Source organism: Ovis canadensis, chromosome X, assembly GCF_042477335.2.
Source record: "Ovis canadensis isolate MfBH-ARS-UI-01 breed Bighorn chromosome X, ARS-UI_OviCan_v2, whole genome shotgun sequence".
Taxonomy (NCBI): Eukaryota; Metazoa; Chordata; class Mammalia; order Artiodactyla; family Bovidae; genus Ovis; species Ovis canadensis.
The window spans coordinates 82,561,530-82,583,887 of NC_091727.1; the positions used below are offsets into that span (position 1 = coordinate 82,561,530).

The following is a 22,358-nucleotide window of genomic DNA, read 5'->3' on the forward strand; positions in this document are numbered from 1 at the left end:
AGTCCATATAATCATATTTCATGTACATGTATATATTCACAACAAATATACAAAATAAAAAGAAAAACTGCAAAATTCATACACATTGCTCATGGAAATGTGCATATATGTAAATAATAAATTAAAATACTCAAAATGGATTAAAGATCTAAACCTAAGACCAGAAAATAGAAAACTCCTAGATGAGAACATAGTCAAAACACTCTCCCACATAAATCACAGCAGGATCCTCTATGACCCACCTCCCAGGATATTAGAAATAAAAGCAAAAATAAACAAATGGGACCTAATTAAAATTAAAAGCTTCTGTACAACAAAGGAAACTATAAGCAAGGTGAAAAGACAGCCTTCAGAATGGGAGAAAATAATAGCAAATGAAGCAACTGACAAAGAACTAATCTCAAAAATATACAAGCAACTCCTGCAGCTCAATTCCAGAAAAATAAATGGCCCAATCAAAAAATGAGCCAAAGAACTAAACAGACATTTCTCCAAAGAAGACATACAGATGGCTAACAAACACACGAAAAGATGCTCAACATCACTCATTATCAGAGAAATGCAAATTAAAACCACAATGAGGTACCATTTCACGCCAGTCAGAATGGCTGCTATCCAAAAGTCTACAAGCAATAAATGCTGGAGAGGGTGTGGAGAAAAGGGAACTCTCTTACACTGTTGGTGGGAATGCAAACTAGTGCAGCCACTATGGAGAACAGTGTGGAGATTCCTTAAGAAACTGGAAATAGAACTGCCTTATGACCCAGCAATCCTACTGCTGGGCATACACACCGAGGAGACCAGAATTGATGAATGGTTCTAGAGGCGCTGGGCAGAATGGTGGGTGTGGGACTCTGGCTGGCGGAAGATACAGACATAGGTTACAGTATCAACCAGAATTGATACAGGATGCTTGGGGCTGGTGCACTGGGATGACTCAGAGGGATGCTATGGGGAGGGAGGTGGGAGGAGGGGTTCAGGATGGGGAACACGTGTATACCCGTGGCGGATTCATATTGATGTATGGCAAAACCAATACAATATTGTAAAGTAATTAGCCTACAATTAAAATAAATAAATTTATATTTAAAAAATAAAAATAAAAGCAGGGGCCATGCTCCTAGGAGGAAAAAGAAAAGAATAAACTCTAAATGACTATAAAAATATAAATAAAATAAAAGGTTTAATTTAAATGACTATGATTTTTAACATAAGAGCTTATAAACATGTATAAACTCTTGCTTTTCGAAGATTTCTATGTTTGGGGGTTATAGATGACAAACTAAACTCCCCAAATGGTCTATACACTATTCAGTTCACTTCAGCCACTCAGTCATGTCCAACTCTTTGCGACCCCATGAATTGCAGCATGCCAGGCCTCCCTGTCCATCACCATCTCCCAGAGTTCACTCAAACTCATGTCCATCAAGTCAGTGATGCCATCCAGCCATCTCATCCTCTGTCATCCCCTTCCCCTCCTGTCCCCAATCCCTCCCAGCATCAGAGTCTTTTCCAATGAGTCAACTCTTCACATGAGGTAGCCAAAGTACTGGAGTTTCAGCTTCAGCATCAGTCCTTCCAAAGAACACCCAGGACTGATCTCCTTTAGAATGGACTGGTTGGGTCTCCTTGCAGACCAAGGGACTCTCAAGAGTCTTCTCCAACACCAAACTTCAAAAGCAACAATTCTTTGGTGCTCAGCTTTTTTCACAGTCCAACTCTCACATCCATACATGACTACTGAAAAAAACCATAGCCTTGACTAGATTGAACTTTGTTGGCAAAGTAATGTCTCTGCTTTTCAATATGCTCTCTAGGTTGGTCATAACTTTCCTTCCAAGGAGTGTCTTAATTTCATGGCTGCAGTCATCATCTGCAGTGATTTTGGAGCCCCCCAAAATAAAGTCTGACACTGTTTCCACTGTTTCCCCATCTATTTCCCATGAAGTGATGGGACCAGATACCGTGATCTTCTTTTCCTGAATGTTGAGCTTTAAACCAACTTTTTCGCTCTCCTCATTCACTTTCATCAAGAGGCTTTTTAGTTCCTCTTCACTTTCTGCCATAAGGGCAGTGTCATTTTCATATCTGAGGTTATTGATATTTCTCCTGGCAATCTTGATTCCAGCTTGTGCTTCTTCCAGCCCAGCGTTTCTCATGATTTACTCTGCATATAAGTTAAATAAGCAGGGTGACAATATACAGCCTTGACGTACTCCTTTTCCTATTTGGAGCCAGTCTGTTGTTCCATGCCCAGTTCTAACTGTTGCTTCCTGACCTGCATATAAGTTTCTCAAGAGGCAGGTCAGGTGGTCTGGTGTTCCCATCTCTTTCAGAATTGTCCACAGTTTATTGTGATCCACACAGTCAAAGGCTTTGGCATAGTCAATAAAGCAGAAATAGATGTTTTTCTGGAATTCTCTTGCTTTTTCCATGATCCAGCAGACTTTGGCAATTTGATCTCTGGTTCCTCTGCCTTTTCTAAAACCAGCTTGAACATCTTGAAGTTCATGGTTCATGTATTACTGAAGCTTGGCCTGGAGAATTTTGAGCATTAGTTACACACTTAGATGTACTATTTTACCTTCATGGAGGTTTCAAGGAACCTAATGCAAAATTTGTATAAAGGACTACTGAGACAGCTCATAGGATATGTGAAGCATAAAGCAGAAGAAGAGAAAGTGAAATTGAAGTCACTCAGTTGTGTCTGACTCTTTGCAACCCCATGGACTGTAGCCTGCCAGGCTCCTCCGTCCATGGAATTCTCCAGGCAAGAATACTGGAGTGGGTTGCCATTTCCTTCTCTGGGGGATCTTCCCGACTCAGGGATCGAATCCGGGTCTCCAGCATTGCAGCCTGACTCTTGACTGTCTGAGCCACCAGGGAAGAGAAGAGATACCTAATTCCAGAATTTGGCTTTTGTTGGCCATTACAGTGCATTGTGGCTACATGGGATGCATAGATCCTACCATGTGGTTCTATTTATCTCAGAGACTATTCTCCTTTCCATGGCCATGATTCGAAGCAAAAGAAACCTCTTTCAGATTAAAGAGTGCAGCACCATTTTTTATGAATTGACACAGATGTTTGTACTTCCTACTTTTTCTTATACTTACCTTCCCTACAAATTAGCAGGGCTCCGATGAGACCTGAGTTCACGTCTTTCACCAGGTCCACATGAGAAAGATATGAGTAGGTGAGACATGGTGGGTCAGAGGCTGTTGGACCGTTTTCTTTCAGGATATGCCAGACGTAGGTATGACTTTTACCAGGAATGACTTTGTCATCTTCCTTCTCCCTTTGGCTGGTTTCATCCTTATATGCAGCACCTAAATCAAGGAGGGATAAAGTTGTCCTTTTATGCCCATTGCCCACTCAAGGAGGTATCAAGTTTATTGTCACCAGTAGACTCTATGCAAGAAGCAACTTTTCTGAAACAATATGGAATACTAAACAGCAGCAGCTATAAATGAAGAGAAGCCACCTTATATATTTCAGAGGAGTTCTTGACCACTAAGGCAAATATGAGTGGTTGAGTGGTTCTGTAAGAACTTCAGATTGTAACAATAATATTGCTTCCATTATTCCATCTTTTTACCTAATTCAAGTCAGTTCAATTCAGTAGACATGCATTGAGTATGTGCTTTGTTTCAGACTTTAGTAAGCACTGGTGAGGGTCAGGGAAGGGTGAGATGCAGAGATTTTTTAACAGATATTTTCTTGCTCTCCCATCCTTAGTGATGTTAAAATTGACCTCTGAATTATCTGATACCTTTATTCTACAATAAGCACTATATGTATTCATTCTTAAAGAAGTGTTATTGCTTCTAGGTCATTTCATCAGACAGAAGTAGAAAATATTCAAAGGCACTGACCATAACACTTACACTGTTATTGAACTATTTTTCTAACAACTCGCCTTGGTTTCTTGAATTCATAATGGTCTCTAGGACTCCAGAGCATTCAAGGTATTCAGGGTGTTCTTCATTTATACTCCATCTTACCCCACAATAGCTATACATCTAATAGAGGGACCTCTCTAACAGAGCACAGGAGACCCCTGCATTGACTCACTACAAAAGCAGCCACTCTTATAAATGGGTATCCCTCCACTGGGCATTAGGGACAATTGGCTTCATCCAGAAGCAACAGCAGACCAATATTGGTGCTTAGCACACCCTGGTGGACATTTAGAAAAACATGAGCTGCACTTCGGGATGGAGAGTGTCATCATGTCTCTGTGTGATTGTGGGTTGGTAGCAAATTCTGAATAGTGAAAACATTTGGATAGGAAGAGAGGGGATCACGGAGGGGTTAAAAAAGGGGCTTCAACTGTGTCTTCTGTTTAATTTCTTAAAATAAAGTAGGCAAAGACAGCAAAATGTTAAGATTTGCCAAAGTGCAGTCTGGATGGGAGGGCAGTTTGGAGGAGCATGGATACATGTATCTGTATGGCTGAGTTCCTTCTCTGTCCACCTGAAACTATTGCAGCATTGTTTGTTAATCGGTTATACTGCCAAACAAAAGAAAAAGTTTTCAAAAAAGATTTGCCAAAGTGAGCTAGGGCTTCCCTCAGAGCTCAGTGGGTAAAGAATCTGCCTGTAACGCAGGAAACCCCGGTTTGATTCCTGAGTCAGGAAGATCGCTGAAGAAGGGGTAGGCTGTCCACTCCAACATTCTCAGGCTTCCCTGGTAGCTCAGCTGGTAAAGGATCCACCTGCAATGTGGGAGACCTGGGTTTGATCCCTGGGTTGGGAAGATTCCCCTGGAGAAGGGAAAGGCTACCCACTCCAGTATTCTGGTCTGGAGAATCCCATGGACTTTATAGTCCAAGGGGTTGCAAAGAGTTGGATATGACTAAGCGACTGTCACTTTCAAAGTGAGCTAATGGGTACATGTTTGTTGGCTCTATTATTTCTTGTACCTTTTTTTGTTTGTTTGTTTGAAATATTTGATTAGGAAAAGAATCCCCTTTTACGTAATAGTAAAGTTGGGAGAGGGATGAGGGGTTAATGAGAGGTCAAGAGTGTGTGAAAACTGCATCTGTCTTGATGAGGACAGTGAGTGGATTGGGAGGATAGCCGGGCAGTGGTAAGGCACCGCTTAAGGCAAGGTGCAAGGTTTATTTCAACTATAACCATTTGCTCGGTTGCTAGTAGAAGAGATGGAGAACAGATTTCACCAGGGTAGCAGTTTAGCCAAGAGAGTAGAATAGAAACAAGGAGGCCAGGAACCTATGGATCCCAAGGAGAATGAAGAATTCTTGGAGTGGGGAGGGAAAGAATGATGGCTGGCAAAGTAGGAGAATGTTGACAGCTGGAACCTGAGATCTTGGATTTGATTCAGGTTGCTCACAACAAGGTCTGTCCTTTGGTGAAGACAAAGGTGATTTTTCCAGACCAAGTGAAGCGGTGCCTGGGCAAAAGCATTGTGCATAGCCTTGAAAGTTGCCATGTCTACTCAGGTATGTTTTCTTTGGGAAACCTCTGTCTTCAGAGTCTTACTTGAGCTTCTATACCAGCCACCTGCAAATACTCTGAGCAGAATGCATTTTGTGCAATTGCCATCTTCTGTTATATTCCAAACAACACTGTTGGGAACATTCGAGAATGTTCTGGAAAGCCCTCTATTCACCCCCCTGCAGCTGTATCAGCCTTGCCCCAGGCATGGTCAAGGGCCCCAGAGCCTGACCTGCTCAGACACCCCAACTCAGTGACCCCTGGGCATGAGTACTCAACCACAGGCCAAATGCTGTGCTTCAGAGGCTACTGTACTACACTCTCTGGTGCCTTCGGTTGCTTTTTCCTTCACCTGATCTCTGCTCAGCAGCTTTGGGTCAGCAGCTGTTAACTTGTCTGCCCCCATGCTGTCTTTCATAGCCTCATTGTGTGGCCTTACTTACAGCCTAGGATGGTGTTAGAACCCCACTTGTCCAGAAAATAATTTAAAAGAATTTCTCTAGCACCGGGTTTCCCTTTTCAGCTCAAGACCAAACTTGAAATTTCCCTGGATCTGCTTTTAACTCTCCTTCTGGCTCTTTTGACAGACATTCCATGGGAATTAGCTGTCCTGACATACATCTTACGCTTTTAGATTCTATTAGCCAGAAGAAGTCACATGGTCATATCCAATACCAATATGGTAGAGAAATGTACTCCTCCTGCTCTGGAGGAGGGGATGGCTGTTTGCTGAACTGAAATACAATTTCCCAGAGTTTTGGTTTGGGAGATTAACATGACAGGCTTACAAAGCAGCTCAGTGGTTGTCTGGGGCTGGGGGTAGGAATGGGGCTTTAACAGCAAGACCAGAACTTCTTGACATGGATGGTGTTGGTGGCCCCATGACTGTCTGAATTGAGTCAGTCATCAAACTACTTTAAATGACTGAATTTCGTGGTATGTAATTTAAACTTCAATAAAACTGTTTTAAAATGCTATCGGGAAATCATACACAAAAATTCATTTGTGATGGGTTATAGACTTCAGCATGAAAGGCAAAATAATAGAACTTCTAAAGGAAAGCATGGAATAAATCCTTCATGACTTGGGGGTAGGCAAATGTCTTAAATAGGACCCAAAGTCTAACATACAAGGAAAACATGTGATACCTTTTTTGTGTGTTTCATTAATGTTTGAATTTTTATGCTTCACCAACTTTTAAGAACTTTACCAAAAAAATTATCAAAAGAGTGAAAATTCAAGCTACAGACTGGAAGAAGATATGTAAATATTTCTATCTGTCAGAGGATTTGTATTCAGAATATATAAACTAACTCTACAAATCAATCAGAAAAAGATAAACAAATCATTGTCTTTGTATCAGGAAAAGTACTTAAACAGTTGATTAGATAGTTTATTAAAGGATATCAGAAAGGTCAATAAGCATGTGAAGTTATACTTATCATCATCATGGATTTACCTTACATGTTGGGGCCCCTAGGCTAATCTAAGGAGGCCAAGAATTTGTGGATGATAACATATAAACACACAGGCTTGTGATAGGACTATAAATTACATGGGCATTAGGCCCCTGACTCACTGTGTTGTTCCTGGACTGTTATATGTATGAGAGATTAGATAGACTATTTTCCTGGAACTCACAAGGCTTAGGGTACAAAACAGTCATCTCTATGCTGAGCTCCTAGGTGCAGAATTGGGGGAACCCTGGTCTCTCTAAAAATGCGCCTAGATTCATTCTGGAAGCTTTCAAGTGGATAAGCCTCATGGATAGCCTGCTAGGCACCAGGCAGAACCTGGGATGTCTTTTCCTCTATATCCCTGCCGGCTCCTATCTTTCACCTTCCCTCAGTCCATGTCTGCCCTGACTTCAGGAGTGCAACCAAAAAAGGTAGTACTCTTCCATTTTTGCATGAGAACATCGAAGCATAGTCAGACCATACAGTACAGGACATGTGCTCCAATAATGTACTGATGATTTGCTTGAATCTTCTTGATCTGTATATGTAATAGTCCATCTGGGCAATATCAGGGTCCACTGTGACATTCCCTTTCATTCCTTCTTGCACCGTGGGAATTGCGGCCAAACAGATTTTTTATTCTTTGTTGTAATGAGGTCAGCTTGTTCTTCAGCTAGTTGGCCCTAACCACATGGTGACATCCATATTTTAGTAACTGGGAGAAAGGGAGGGAAAGGAAATGTCTGAAAAATCTGAATCTAAGGAAAGAGAAGGAAAATTCGGTTTCATTGCTACACCAATGGCCTTGATCTTCCCTAGGAAGTTTTCTTGGCATAAGAAGGCAGATAAAGTGGGATTTTCGGATTTGTGGCCTGGTTCCCCAAGGGATAACAGAGGACAGAGACAAGCTTTGGGATAAGACCGAAATAACAATGTTCTCGACTTCATGCAATGGGCCTAGGTTTGAATCCTGACTCCACCATTCATTAGCTGTATGACCTTATACTCACTACTCTTCTATCCGTAGTATGATCGAACCATAGGAGGGCATTTGACTCACCTTCAGAAGATTTCCAGTAGGATACGCCAATAGCATGAAGACTAACAGGATGAGAAGCCATATTCTTAAATGTAATGACCACGGTGTCATAAACCTCAGCCTGGATAGTTGGACCCAGCAGACCTGCAAGAAGGACATGTTCCCCCAAATGTCATTTGGAAGGATGTTTAGCTGGTAAGTCATGTCTGACTCTTTTGAAACCCCATGGACTATAGCCCACCAGGCTCCTCTGTCCATAGGATTTCCCAGGCGAGAATACTGGAGTAGGTTGCCATTTCCTTCTCCAGGGGATCTTCCCAAACCAGAGATGGAACCCACATCTGCTACATTGGCAGGCTGATTATTTACCATTGAGCCATCAGGGAAACCCCATTTGGAAGGTAGCACTCCAAAAAATTTATCACAAAAATGATGGTCAAAGTTACAGGAGAGAAGCAAGTCCTTCAGATTACTGATAAAAAGTAGTAGCCAAATGAATACAATAGCTTCTATAACCAGCCCAGTCTTATGGTTGTTCTGAGGACAAATTTCTGGCAATGCATTCAATACATTGATTCATTCAACTAATAATTGGGTTCCTACTATATTCTATAAACCATCTTAGGCACTAGACATGAAGTAATTAAGAAGATAGGCCATAGAGATCAAATTATAGAGACATTAGTAAAAGTGAAAGTAGCTCAGTCATGTCCGACTCTTTGTGACCCCATGGACTATATCCATGGAATTCTCCAGGCCAGAATACTGAAGTAGGTAGCCTTTCCCTTCTCCAGGGGATAGTCCCAATCCAAGGATCAAACCCAGTTCTCCTGCATTGCCAGTGGATTCTTTCCCAGCTGAGCCAACAAGGAAGCCCAAGAACACTGGAGTGGGTAGCCTTTGGAATTCTCCAGGCCAGAATACTGGAGTAGGTAGCCTTTCCCTCCTCCATGGGATCTTCCCAACCCAGGAATTGAACCAGGGTCTCCTGCTTTGCAGGTGGATTCTTTACCAACTGAGCCATGAGGGAAGCTATTAAATATGTAAATAAACAAGAAAACTTTAGGTTGTTATAAATGCTGTAAACGATGGTGGCATACTAGAAAATGATGAGGCAGGAAGCAGAGGATACTTTAAAGATAGCAAAGTAACCTGTGGCTGAAGCAAAGTGAATGAGATAGAAGATAGCAGAAAAGAAGGTTATAGAGGAAGGCAGGGAATATAACATGTAAGACTTTGGAGGTTACAGGAATTTAGAAGAAGAAATGGATTGGAGACTTGTTTTGGAGGAAGACATTCAAAATAATAAGATTTTGAATGAATATTTATAATATTAATAAAAATATTCATAAACAGAAACATCAGTTAAATAGAGTTTGAGACCAGAAGGGGAACTCTCATGCCCTGTAACAATAGCAGAGCCCAAGGAGGAAAAAAATCCTCATCATTGTTGGCAAGGACTCAATCAATGAGCAGCCATGGACTCTGTTTTCCCGAGCCCTTCCAAATGCCTTTACCCTTCTGCGAACTGTGCTCTTCTCTTCTTGTTATTCGGGGACTTGTTTGCAACTTGCTGTGGTTTCGGACACCAAACTGCCATCCTCTGCTGATCCTCAAGAAACTCATCTTTTCTGGAGAGACATCTGGTAGTCTATTTTAGGTCAGCAAGTCAACAAGACTTGCTCATGAGTTGCATGTTGAAGATGGGGTGGGAGAGAAGCATGAAAGACATGGGAACCAGCCATGACTCCTGTGATTTTGATTTGTGCAACTGAGTGGTCATCAGGCCATGGCACAGAAGATTTGGAGGAAATTAGTGACTTACAGACAGTCATACTAGGTATAAGTGAAAGTGAAAGTGAAGTCACTCAGTCGTGTCCGACTCTTTGTGACCCCATGAACCACAGCACGAGGCTTACAAATGGCTTTACCGAATGCACTGGATTTAGTGGGATGAAAATATGAAACAGGTTTCTTTTTCATGGTTTTTAATTGTATGTAGAATTTCCCTTTCTCATATTTTGAGCAATCCCAAATTTTCCCCAAGTAACCTTCACATATTAACAGTATTATCATATGTACTAAGAAGTCCAGTCTGGCCTCATAGCAAACTTTTGATGTTCCCTGCAATTCAGGGATTCCCCCCTCCTCCAGTTCAGCTCTGAAATAGACTCAGAAATCAGTAATAGGGAGAAAAAGATATTTGGTTAGCAGGTTCACTGCTTTCTCACCTTCCTTCCCCAATCAGCTTACTGCCTCTGGACCTTCTAAGGTTGGAGCTTAGGACAGGAGTGGAAAAAAGGCATAATTATAAGATTTTTCTTGGTCGTTCAGTGGTAATGTGGCTTTGGTACCCCCTGCATGTGGCATAGGCCAAATTTCTACATCTTTCTTTCTTAGAGAACTTACATGAGTTCTTTGAGAACTCTCTCTCTCTCAGTATGGTGACATCCTATTCCATTTCCCCCTGGCCTGTGATATGCCCTGTCCAGTTTTCACTTTATCTCTCCTCTCATTTTGTGCTTCTGAGAGTGCAATCACACAGATCTTCTCTGCTGGGATCACCTAGCCCTGGCAAAAAGTCCTCTCAGGCAGGGTTTTCTTGAGGCAAGTTTTGTCCAATAATCTTCCTGGTCTCACACCTAACAGTGGCGGTGCAGTTAGCTTCTGCCATATCCCACTCTCCTTCTGACACCATTAGGGGAAACTCTGTAAGACTCTGGCCTTGAAAGTTTTCTTCCAGATAAAAATCAGGCACGAATCAGTATCTTCCAAGCGCCAAAAATTCTCTCAAGTTTTCTAAACAGTTCTCCTGAAGCCTCCCTCGCTGCAGCTTGACATGGTGGGGAGGGGAGATACTTCCTCTCCATGGGGATATATACAAAATACCAAAAATGTTTTCACAGGAAATCCTCAAATCTAAAGTTTTTCATAAGTTCCTAGCCTTCTTTTATAAAACTTGAAGGTACATGATGGGCTAAAGGTTGCTGAATCAATTTGGAGCACTATCTGAACAAGTCTTGAACAGGTGGGCCATTATCTTTCTTTAGAATTTGGGACTACTTGTCAGCTATAATTCTCAGAAATAATTCTAAGACAGGAAATCTTAACACCTTGTTACATGCTTATTTGGGCTTCCCTGATGGCTCAGCTGGTAAAGAATCTGCCTGCAATATGGGAGACCTGGGTTTGATCCCTGGGTTGGGAAGATTCCCCTGGAGAAGGGAAAGGCTACCCACTCCAGTATTCTGGCCTGGAGAATCAGTCCATGGGGTCGTCAAGAGTCAAACAGGACTGAGCAACTTTCACTTTCACATGCTTATTTGACATTTAAGTGGAGGTATCAAAAAGCAGTCTGAACTGAAGATATAAACTCGGGGGTTACTGGCATATATGATCTTTTAAAGCCATGAGCATGGATAAGACCAACTAGGAATTGAAAGCAGGGAGAAAAAAGAAAATGAACCCAGGTCCAAGATAAAGGGCACTTGAACTTCTAGAGAATAAACACAGGAGGAGATCCAGGCAAGAAGACTGAGACCATTTGGTCAGTGTATTTCCCCAAGAGGTGGTAATAAGGGAAGGCTGACCAAGAAAATATTTTCTTTGGCAACTGCCTTCTTAAAAAACTGCAGTCCAAGGCTGGGTAATCCTTTCAAGGAAACAAGACACCCAGTTTCACAAGAAAGAGTCAATCTTGTTTACATTACCCATCCATGGTGGCCTGGGCTTGGCGATGTTAAAAAGTTGATCCGTGAACTCTACAAACACAGTCTTTCTGTACATGACTGATGTGTTGAATGGAAAAGGTTTGGGCACTCTGGGAGGAAACCTGTTTGAAGAAGAGAAAAAGTCATTCATTTTGGTTGACCCTTCTCTGAACATGCTTGGAAAAATAGCTGGAGGTCATGCTTCCATCCCACTCTCCTATACCGTGAACAAGGCAGACTGGAAATGGTATCTGGATCCCTGCTACAGACTGAATGTTTCTGTGCAGAACCCTCACAAATGGGATTAGTGCCCTTATAAAGGACCCCCGAGAGAGATATCTCACCTCTTGTAACCATGTAAGTTACAACAAAAAATGGCATCTCTGAACCAGCAAGAGGGTCATCACCAGACACCAAATCAGTTGCCACTCTGATCTTGGATGTCTGGCTTCCAGAACTGCGAGAAATAAATGTCTATTGTTTATAAGCCACCCAGTCTATGGTATTTTGTTATAGAAGCCTGGACAGACCAGGAGACGCTGTCCCTGGAATTCTCCAGGCCAGAATACTGGAGTGGGTAGCTGTTCCCTTCTCCAGGGGATCTTCCCAACCCAGGGATCAAACCGAGGTCTCCCACATTACAGGCAGATTCTTTACCAGCTGAGCCACCAGGGAAGCCCAAGAATACTAGAGAAGGTAGCCTATCCCTTCTCCAGCGGATCTTCCTGACTCAGGAATCAAACTGGGTCTCCTGCACTGCTGGCAGACTCTTTACCAGCTGTGCTACCAGGGAAGCCCAGACAATTCATAACATCTATCAAATCAAAAAGCAAATCTTTCCTCATAGCTTAGTTGGTAAAGAATCTGCCTGCAATGCAGGAGACCCGAGTTTAATTCCTGAGTCGGGAAGATCCCCTGGAGAAGGAAATGGCAATCCACTTGAGTAATCTTGCCTGGAAAATCCCATGGACAGAGGAGCCTGGTGGGCTACAGTGCATGGGGTCATAAGAGTCGGACATGACTTAGCAACTAAATCACCACCACCATCAAATCAAAACACTGTTTTCAAAAGTCATCTGACGCATTAAGTACCATATAATAAGAAAAAGCATAAAATCAATACTCATACACTACCAGCCAAAAAAACCTTTGCCGAAACAATAACTATAACATCCTTCAATTTTATCTCTAAAAAAGACTATAACTTTCATCTAAGTACCTTGAACTCCAATTTTGTCAGTATGTACCTAAAATTACCAGATACCGCCAATTATCCAAGGTGGTGCAGTGGTAAAGAAATCACCTACCAATGCAGGAGACACAAAAGACACGAGTTTGACTTCTGGGTTGGAAAGATCTCTTGGAGAAGGAAACGGCAACCCTCTCCAGTATTCTTGTCTGGAAAATTCCATGGACAGAGGAGCCTGGTGAGCTACGTACACACAGGTTCACAGAGTTGGACACTACTGAGCATGCGTGCACACACACACACACACACACACACACACACACACACACACACCCCACATCCACTTACCCATGGATCAGCTAATGAATCAGACATTTCATAATTATGTTCAGTTCAGTCACTCGGTCGTGTCCGACTCTTTGCCACCCCATGAATTGCAGCATGCCAGGCCTCCCTGTGCATCACCAACTCCCAGAGTTTACTCAAACACTGTCCATCGAGTTGGTGATGCCATCCAGCCATCTCATCCTCTGTTGTCCCCTTCTCCTCCGGTCCTCAATCCCTCCCAGCATCAGAGTCTTTTCCAATGAGTCAACTCTTCGCATGAGGTGGCCAAAGTACTGGAGTTTCAGCTTTAGCATCATTCCTTCCAAAAACACCAGGACTGACCTCCTTTAGAATGGGCTGGTTGGATCTCCTTGAAGTCCAAGGGACTCTCAACAGTCTTTTCCAACACCACACTTCAAAAGCATCAGTTCTTCGGTGCTCAGCTTTCTTCACAGTCCAACTCTCACATCCATACACGACTACTGGAAAAACCATAGCCTTGATTAGATGGACCTTTGTTGGCAAAGTAATGTCTCTGCTTTCGAATATGCTATCTAGGTTGGTCATAACTTTCCTTCCAAGGAGTAAGTGTCTTTTAAGTTCAGGCTGCAGTCACCATCTGCAGTGATTCTGGAGCCCAAAAAAATAAAGTCTGACACTGTTTCCACTGTTTCCCCATCTAATTCCCATGAAGTAATGGGATGCCATGATCTTAGTTTTCTGAATGTTGAGCTTTAAGCTAACTTTTTCACTCTCCTCTTTCACTTTCATCAAGAGGCTTTTTAGTTCCTCTTCACTTTCTGCCATAAGGGTGGTGTCATCTACATATCTGAGGTTATTGATATTTCTCCCGGCAATCTTGATTCTAGCTTGTGCTTCTTACAGTCCAGTGTTTCTCATGATGTAGTCTGCATATAAGTTAAATAAGCAGGGTGACAATATACAGCCTTGATGTACTCATTTTCCTATTTGGAACCAGTCTGTTGTTCCATGTCCAGTTCTAACTGTGGCTTTCTGATCTGCATATAGGTTTCTCAAGAGGCAGATCAGGTGGTCTGGTATTCCCATCTCTTTCAGAATTTCCTACAGTTTTTTGTGGTCCACACAGTCAAAGGCTTTGGCATAGTCAATAAAGAAGAAATAGATGTTTTTCTGGAACTCTCTTGCTTTTTCCATGATCCAGCGGATATTGGCAATTTGATCTCTGGTGCTTCTGCCTTTTCTAAAACCAGCTTGAACATCAGGAAGTTCATGGTTCACGTATTACTGAAGCCTGGCTTGGAGAATTTTGAGCATTACTTTACTAGTGTATGAGATGAGTGCAGTTGTGTGGTAGTTAGAGCATTCTTTGGCATTGCCTTTCTTTGTGATTGGAATGAAAACTGACCTTTTCCAGTCCTGTGGCCACTGCTGAGTTTTCCAAATTTGTTGACATATTGAGTGCAGCACTTTCACAGCATCATCTTTCAGGATTTGAAATAGCTCAACTGGAGTTCCATCCCCTCCACTAGCTTTGTTCATAGTGATGCTTTCTAAGGCCCACTTGACTTCACATTCCAGGATGTCTGGCTCTATGTGAGTGACCACACCATCGTGATTATCTTGGTCGTGAAGATATGTTTTGTACAGTTCTTCTGTGTATTCTTGCCACCTCTTCTTAGTATCTTCTGCTTCTGTTCGGTCCATAATATCCGTCCTTTATCGAGCCCATCTTTGCATGAAATGTTCCCTTGGTATTTCTAATTTTCTTGAAGAGATCTCTAGTCTTTCCCATTCTGTTGTTTTCCTCTATCTCTTTGCATTGATTGCTGAGGAAGGCTTTCTTATCTCTTCTTGCTATTCTTTGGAACTCTGCATTCAGATGCTTATATCTTTCCTTTTCTCCTTTGCTTTTTGCTTCTCTTTTTTTCACAGCTGTTTGTAAGGCCTCCCCAGACAGCCATTTTGCTTTTTTGCATTTCTTTTCCATGGGGATGGTCTTGATCCCCGTCTTCTGCACAATGTCACGAACCTCCATCCATAGTTCATCAGGCACTCTGTCTATCAGATCTAGTTCCTTAAATCTATTTCTCACTTCCACTGTATAATCAAAAGGGATTTGATTTAGATCATACCTGAATGGTCTAGTGATTTTCCCTATTTTCTTCAATTTAAGTCTGAATTTGGCAATAAGGAGTTCATGATCTGAGCCACAGTCGGCTCCCAGTCTTGTTTTTACTGACTGTATAGAGCTTCTCCATTTTTGGCTGCAAAGAATATAATCAATATGATTTCAGTGTTGCCCATCTGGTGAGGTCCATGTCTAGAGTCTTCAACTCAATGAAATTAAGCCATACACTGCGGGGCCACCCAAGACGGGCGGGTCATGGTGGAGAGGTCTGACAGAATGTGGTCCACTGGAGAAGGGAATGGCAAACTACTTCAGTATTCTTGCCTTGAGAACTCCATGAACAGTATGAAAAAGCAAAATGATAGGCCACTGAAAGAGGAACTCCCCAGGTCAGTAGGTGCCCAATATGCTACTGGAGATCAGTGGAGAAATAACTCCAGAAAGAATGAAGGGATGGAGCCAAAGCAAAAACAATACCCAGTTGTGGATGTGACTGGTGACAGAAGCAAGGTCCGATGCTGTAAAGAGCAATATTGCATAGGAACCTGGAATGTCAGGTCCATGAATCAAGGCAAATTGGAAGTGGTCAAACAGGAGATGGCAAGAGTGAACATCAACATTCTAGGAATCAGAGAACTAAAATGGGCTGGAATGGGTGAATTTAATTCAGATGACCATTATATCTACTACTGTGGGCAGGAATCCCTTAGGAGAAATGGAGTAACCACCATGGTTAACAAAAGAGTCTGAAATGCAGTACTTGGATGCAGTCTCAAAAACGACAGAATGATCTCTGTTCATTTCCAAGGCAAACCATTCAATGTCACAGTAATCCAAGTCTATGCCCCAACCAGTAATGCTGAAGAAGCTGAAGTTGAGTGGTTCTATGAAGACCTACAATACCTTTTAGAATTAACACCCCCCCAAAAGTTAATTATGTTCAGTTAAATTCAGTTCAGTCACTCAGTCATGTCCGACTCTTTGCGACCCCGTGAATCGCAGCACGCCAGGCCTCCCTGTCCATCACCTACTCCCAGAGTTCACTCATACTCACGTCCATCGAGTCAGTAATGCCATCCAGCCATCTCATCCTCTGTCGTCCCCTTCTCCTCCTGCCCCCAATCCCTCCCAGCATCAGAGTCTTTTCCAATGAGTCAACTCTTTGCATGAGGTGGCCAAAGTACTGGAGTTTCAGCTTCAGCATCATTCCCTCCAAAGAAATCCCAGGGCTGATCTGCTTGCAGTCCAAGGGACTCTCAAGAGTCTTCTCCAACACCACAGTTCAAAAGCACAGTTCAAAAGCATCAATCTCTCTTGAGAGTCCCTTGGACAGCAAGGAGATCCAACCAGTCCATCCTAAAGGAGATCAGTCCTGGGTGTTCATTGGAAGGTCTGATGTTGAAGCTGAAACTCCAATACTTTGGCCACCTGAAGCGAAGAGCTGACTCATTTGAAAAGACCCTGATGCTGGGAAAGATTGAAGGCAGGAGGAGAAGGGGACAACAGTGTATGAGATGGTTGGATGGCATCACTGACTCAATGGACATGAGTTTGGGTAAACTCCGGGAGTTGGTGACAGGCAGGGAGGCCTGGTGTGCTGTGTTTCATGGGGTTGCAAAGAGTTGGACATGACTGAGCGACTGAACTGAATGGCTGATCATTACGTAGACACAGGGGCCTGGTGGCCTTGGCCCAACCGGGACAACTCAGAAGGGTCATATGAGCTCCAGAGTTCCGTGGAGGGCTGGCCTGCATGGTGGCCCAGTTTCTCCCTCTGCCCACTCCCACTTCCTCAGGTATTGATCCCAAGACAACTCTAAATAACATTCCTACAGGACAATCTCTATCTCACAGTCTGCTTCTAGGGAACCCAATCTGTGACACTAATTCATATTTCAATGTGCTCTAATTTCATCCATCTCTGGAAATTTCCATGGCACTAGCTTTGGCATAGACCTACAGGGCTTTTAGTCATTGAAACTTGAGTTGATTTGTCCCATCTCTTGGCAACCTTGAGGCACAGTCATCAACTCCTCCCTAGAGTTTGTTCCCTTTTCCTCTGCCTAGTCCATCTCCTTGGTTCTGCTGAGTCTGCCTTACCCAGTTTCTCCAAAGTTGCCAGTGGTTTCTAATAAGACTCAGATCTATGTCCAGAGATAGGTATTTTGCTACACACTAGCACAGTGCTTTCATTTTAATATTTCTGACTAAAATGAAAATCTAGGACATAAAAAGTGTTTACTAGATCAAGAGCTTGGAAGACCAGAGAAGGAACAGGATCACCAGTACACAAAAACAATTTTTTCTCTCTCTGAGGGAAAAGGAAAAAATCAAAAGCTAGATAAAAGAACAAGGTTATGCAACAGAGAAAACAGAAGGCCTAGGCCCTAGTCAGCTGGGACGTGATTTATGACTCTGATTTAGCATAATCTGCACAGTAAGTGACAAAATGTTCCCAGGTTCACAGGTTTTACTCTTTCCTAACTTATGTGGGGTTTTGTTTGTGCATTTCCCTTGGGCTTTGATATATAAATCTTGCCAAATATATTTCGCAACAATGTCCTTGACCTGAACTGTTCTTTCACATTTTATCGAAAATCCATCGGAAAACCTATTATATTCCCTGACCTTTGCGTAGAAGAAGTTGAGCAGCTGCAGGAATAGATAATATAAAACTGAATTTCCCAGATGTTTGTTTCAAGTCTTGGCAGAGGTTGTCAGGATATGTTCAGAGTCAGCTTATCCTGTTAATCAGTACCAAAATAATCTGGACTATAAAATGGTATCATCAAAATAAAATTCTATCAACTTTTTCCTGGTAAATACATGTGACTGCCTATAAAGCAAAAGAAATCTAGATACTAAATAAATCATTTTCTCCATTCAATTTTATACACAGACTGTGATTCACTATACTTCATCCTGCATGCTATAATACAAGCACAACGTATTAAGTACAATGATCTCAACACTAGTTTTCAAATAGTCCAGTATTAACAGATAAATGGCCAATGGTTCATTTAGATACCAGGCTACTGATCATCTGGGCCTCTACTTCAGGATCAGTCACACTGCACAACCACAGGCTTGGATCCCTTCCTTAAACTATACACAAAAATTAACTCAAATAACTCAATATAAGAGCTAAAACTATAAAACTCTTAGAAGAAAGCACTGGTATAAATCTCTGTGACTTTGGATTTGGTAATAGCTTTTTAGATATGATACCAAAAACACAAGCAACTAGTAGAAAAAAAATAGATAAATTGGAATTCATCAAAATGAAAATCTTTGTGCTGTGAGAAAATTTTGAAAACAAGTGTACTTGTATCCAGAATATATAAAGAATTCTCAAAACTCAACAATAATAAGACAACCCAATGTAAAAATGGGCTAAATATTCGCATCATCAGGTTATTAAATAACATACAGGAATGGTCAGTCACAAATGTAAAGATGCTCAGTATCTTTAGTATCAGAGAAATGTAAAATTAAACATACAGTATGATGTCAGCACATAGTCATTAAATAACTAAAATACTTCAGTTCAGTTCAGTCGCTCAGTCGTGTTCAACTCTTTGTGACCCCATGAACTGCAGCATGCCAGGCCTCCTTGTCCATCACCACCTCCTGGCGTTTACCCAAACTCATGTCCATTGAGTCAGTGATGCCATCCAACCATCTCATTCTCTGTCTAGCAACACCACATACCCAGTATGTGTTGCAACTGGCACTTTCATGCATTGTTGATGAGAGTACAAAATGGTATAATCATTCCAGAAATCTGTTCATGGTATCTTATAAAGTTAAATGTGCATTTTCACATGATCCAGCAATTTCACTCATCGAATATGCAGCTAAGATAAGTGAAAGCAGATGGCCACACAAACACTTGTACAGTAATGTTCACAGCAGGTTTATTTATATTAACCCCTGGAAACAAGTCAAAGGTTAACGTGGAAGTGAAAGGTATACATTGTGATATATTCCCTCAAAAGAGCAGTAATTAGCAATAAAAAGGACAGAACAACTTCATGTGACAGCCTGAGCAAATTTCCAAATCACGATGCTTAAGATAAAAATCGAGACACTGAAGAGTGCATACTGTATGAATTTACTGATATAAAAGTCTTGTAAAGTCAAAAGCAAATTTGTAATTCCGGAAAGGAGCTTGTTGCCTGGTGCCAGGTCAAGGTAGAGATACTTACTAAAAGGTTGCAGGATGATTGACTGGGGTGGTATTTATGTAACTGGTATGATTTGTCAAAACTTCTCAAACTGCACATTTAAAAATCTGTGTGTTTCACCATATGTAAATTATACCAGTGGTAGGGAAAATGTCCCTCATGACCTCTGCCCCTTGGCATTATGCTCAGGACTATGTTCTGTTATGTGGTAGAAGAAACGTGACACATGGAATTAAGGTTGTTAATTAGTTGCTCTTGAGATGGGGAGAGGATCTTGAAATGTCTGGGTGGGTCTAATGTAACCATGAGAATTCTTAAAAGTGGAAGAGGGAGACAGAGCAGAAGTTTTAACAGATGTCATGGAAATCGAAGTTAGATCTGAAGCACGAAAGAGACTTGATATACACTTGTTAGCATGAAGATAGAGGGCACTGCATGGAAACTGAAAGAAGGAACTAAATTCCAATTGAGCCTGGAAATGGGTTTCCCCCCACTCCCCCAAGCCGGAGCCTCCAGTAAGGAACATAGCCCTGTAAACACCTTGATTTTGCCCTTGTATGATCCCAAGTCAAGTTCCTAGTTGAGCCGACCTGGATTTCCGACCCACTGAAACTGTGAGATAATAAGTAGATGTTATTGCAAACTGCTATGAACAAAGCTAGTGGAGGTGATGGAATTCCAGTTGAGCTGTTTCAAATCCTAAAAGATGATGCTGTGAAAGTGCTGCACTCAATATGCAGGCAAATATAAAAATTCAGCAGTGGTCACAGGACTGGGAAAGGTCAGTTTTCATTCCAATCTCAAAGAAGGGCAATGCCAAAGAATGTTCAAACTACTGCCCAATTGCACTCATTTCACATGCTAGCATGCTGCTAAGCTAAGTCACTTCAGTCATGTCCGACTCTGTGTGACCCCATAGATGGCAGCCCACCAGTCTCCCCGGTCTCTGGGATTCTCCAGGCAAGAACACTGGAGTGGGTTGCCATTTCTCTCTCCAATGCATGAAAGTGAAAAGTGAAAGGGAAGTAGCTCAGTCATGTCTGACTCTTAGAGACCCCATGGACTGCAGCCTACCAGGCTCCTCCGTCCATGGGATTTTCCAGGCAAGAGTACTGGAGTGGGTTGCCATTGCCTTCTCACGCTAGCATAGTAATGCTCAAAATTCTCAAAATGCTCAAGCCAGGCTTTAACAGTATGTCAACCAAGAATGTTCAGATGTTCAAGCTGGATTTAGAAAAGGCAGAGGACCCAGAAATCAAATAGCCAACATCTGTTGGGTCATAGAAAAAGCAAGAGAATTCAAGAAAAACATCTACGTCTGCTTCATTGATGATGCTAAAGCCTTTGACTGTGTGGATCACAACAAACAGTGGAGAATTCTTAAAGAGATGGGAATACCAAACCACCTTACCTACCTCCTGAAAAACCTGTATGCAGGTCAAGAAGCAACAGTTAGAACCAGACATGGAACAACGGACTGGTTCCAAATTGGGAAAGGAGTACATCAAGGCTGTATACTGTCACCCTGCTTTAACTTATATGCAGAGTACATCATAAGAAACGCTGGGCTGGATGAAGCACAAGCTGGAATCAAGATTGCCGGGAGAAATATGAATAACCTCAGATATGCAGATGACACCACCCTTATGGCAGAAAGCAAACAGGAACAAAAGAGGTTCTTGATGAAACTGAAAGAGGAGTAAAAAAGAGTTGTCTTAAAACTCAACATTCAAAAAACGGAGATCACGGCATCTTGTCCCAACGTTCATGGCAAACAGATGGGGAAACAATGGAAACAGTGACAAACTTCTTTTTCTTGGCTTCCAAAATCACTGCAGATGGTGACTGCAGCCACAAAATTAAAAGACACTTGCTCCCTGGAAGAAAAGCTATGACAAAACTAGACAGCATATGAAAAAGCAGATACATTTCTTTGCCGACAAAGGTCTGAATAGTCAAAGCTATGGTTTTTCCAGTAGTTATGTATGGATGTGAGAGTTGGACTATAAAGAAGGCTGAGCACCAAATAATTGATGCTTTTGAAGTGTGGTGTTGGAGAAGACTCTTGAGAGTCCCTCGGACTGCAAGGAGATCCAACCAGTTCATCCTAAAGGAAATTAGTCCTGAATATTCATTGGAAGGACTGATGCTGAAGCTGAAACTCCAATACTTTAGCCATTGATGCGAAAAACTGACTCATTGGAAAAGATCCTGATGCTGGAAAAGATTGAAGGCAGGAGAAGAAAGGGAAAGAAATTTTACATAGTCATTAAATTGACTTGCACAGGATTCCATTAGGTGTTAATGAGTGAGAAAAATGTATAGTATCCTATTTTTTGTAAAACAAACAATGACAAAGAAAACTTTTATTTGCATATATGTGCAAACATGTGTGTTCATGAATCTATATTACCATACTAGGGCTACCAGATTGGGGAAAATCAAGAAGCAGGTTCAGATAGAAGAAATGTAGGAAGCAAAGCAAACAGAACAAAAAAGATTGTAACACTTGTATGACATGACCATATTTAATATTTACATTACCATCAAGTATGTACTGGGCTTAAAACTTTATAATACACATTTAAAGAAAATACAACAAAATTGTAAATAAATGCTTTCAGCATTCCACTCAATAAGCAAACAATTAGATCAACAAAATGAACCAAAGGAAGTAAGGAAGAAGAAATGAACCAATGAAAGTAAAAATGGAAATTGATAGACCCAAAAGATGCAGGTTCCTGACAAAAGCAATAAAATCCAGAAACATCCTGAAAATATTACTTGTAAGAGAGGTAACGAGAACATATACAAGCCAAGAACAGAGATATAACTACAGACACAAAAGAGGTTAACAATATCACATGACTACTATGTGAC

The 22,358-nt window shown here is 41.7% G+C and overlaps 1 protein-coding gene across 2 annotated transcripts in view; it reads right to left on the bottom strand.

Annotated features, from left to right (window-relative positions):
- Positions 1–22,358, bottom strand: part of F8 (coagulation factor VIII) — a 135,170-nt gene that overhangs the window by 111,911 nt on the left and 901 nt on the right. For both annotated transcript variants that reach the window (XR_011446413.1, XM_070291927.1), the window contains exons 2-4: positions 11,666–11,787; positions 7,977–8,099; positions 3,117–3,329 (exon numbers count right to left, since the gene is read on the bottom strand). Coding sequence is in view for 1 of the 2 variants with exons in the window: in XM_070291927.1 (XP_070148028.1) it covers positions 3,117–3,329; positions 7,977–8,099; positions 11,666–11,787 (458 nt within the window). In the remaining variant the exon portion in view is untranslated. The remainder of the gene's footprint in view (positions 1–3,116; positions 3,330–7,976; positions 8,100–11,665; positions 11,788–22,358) is intronic.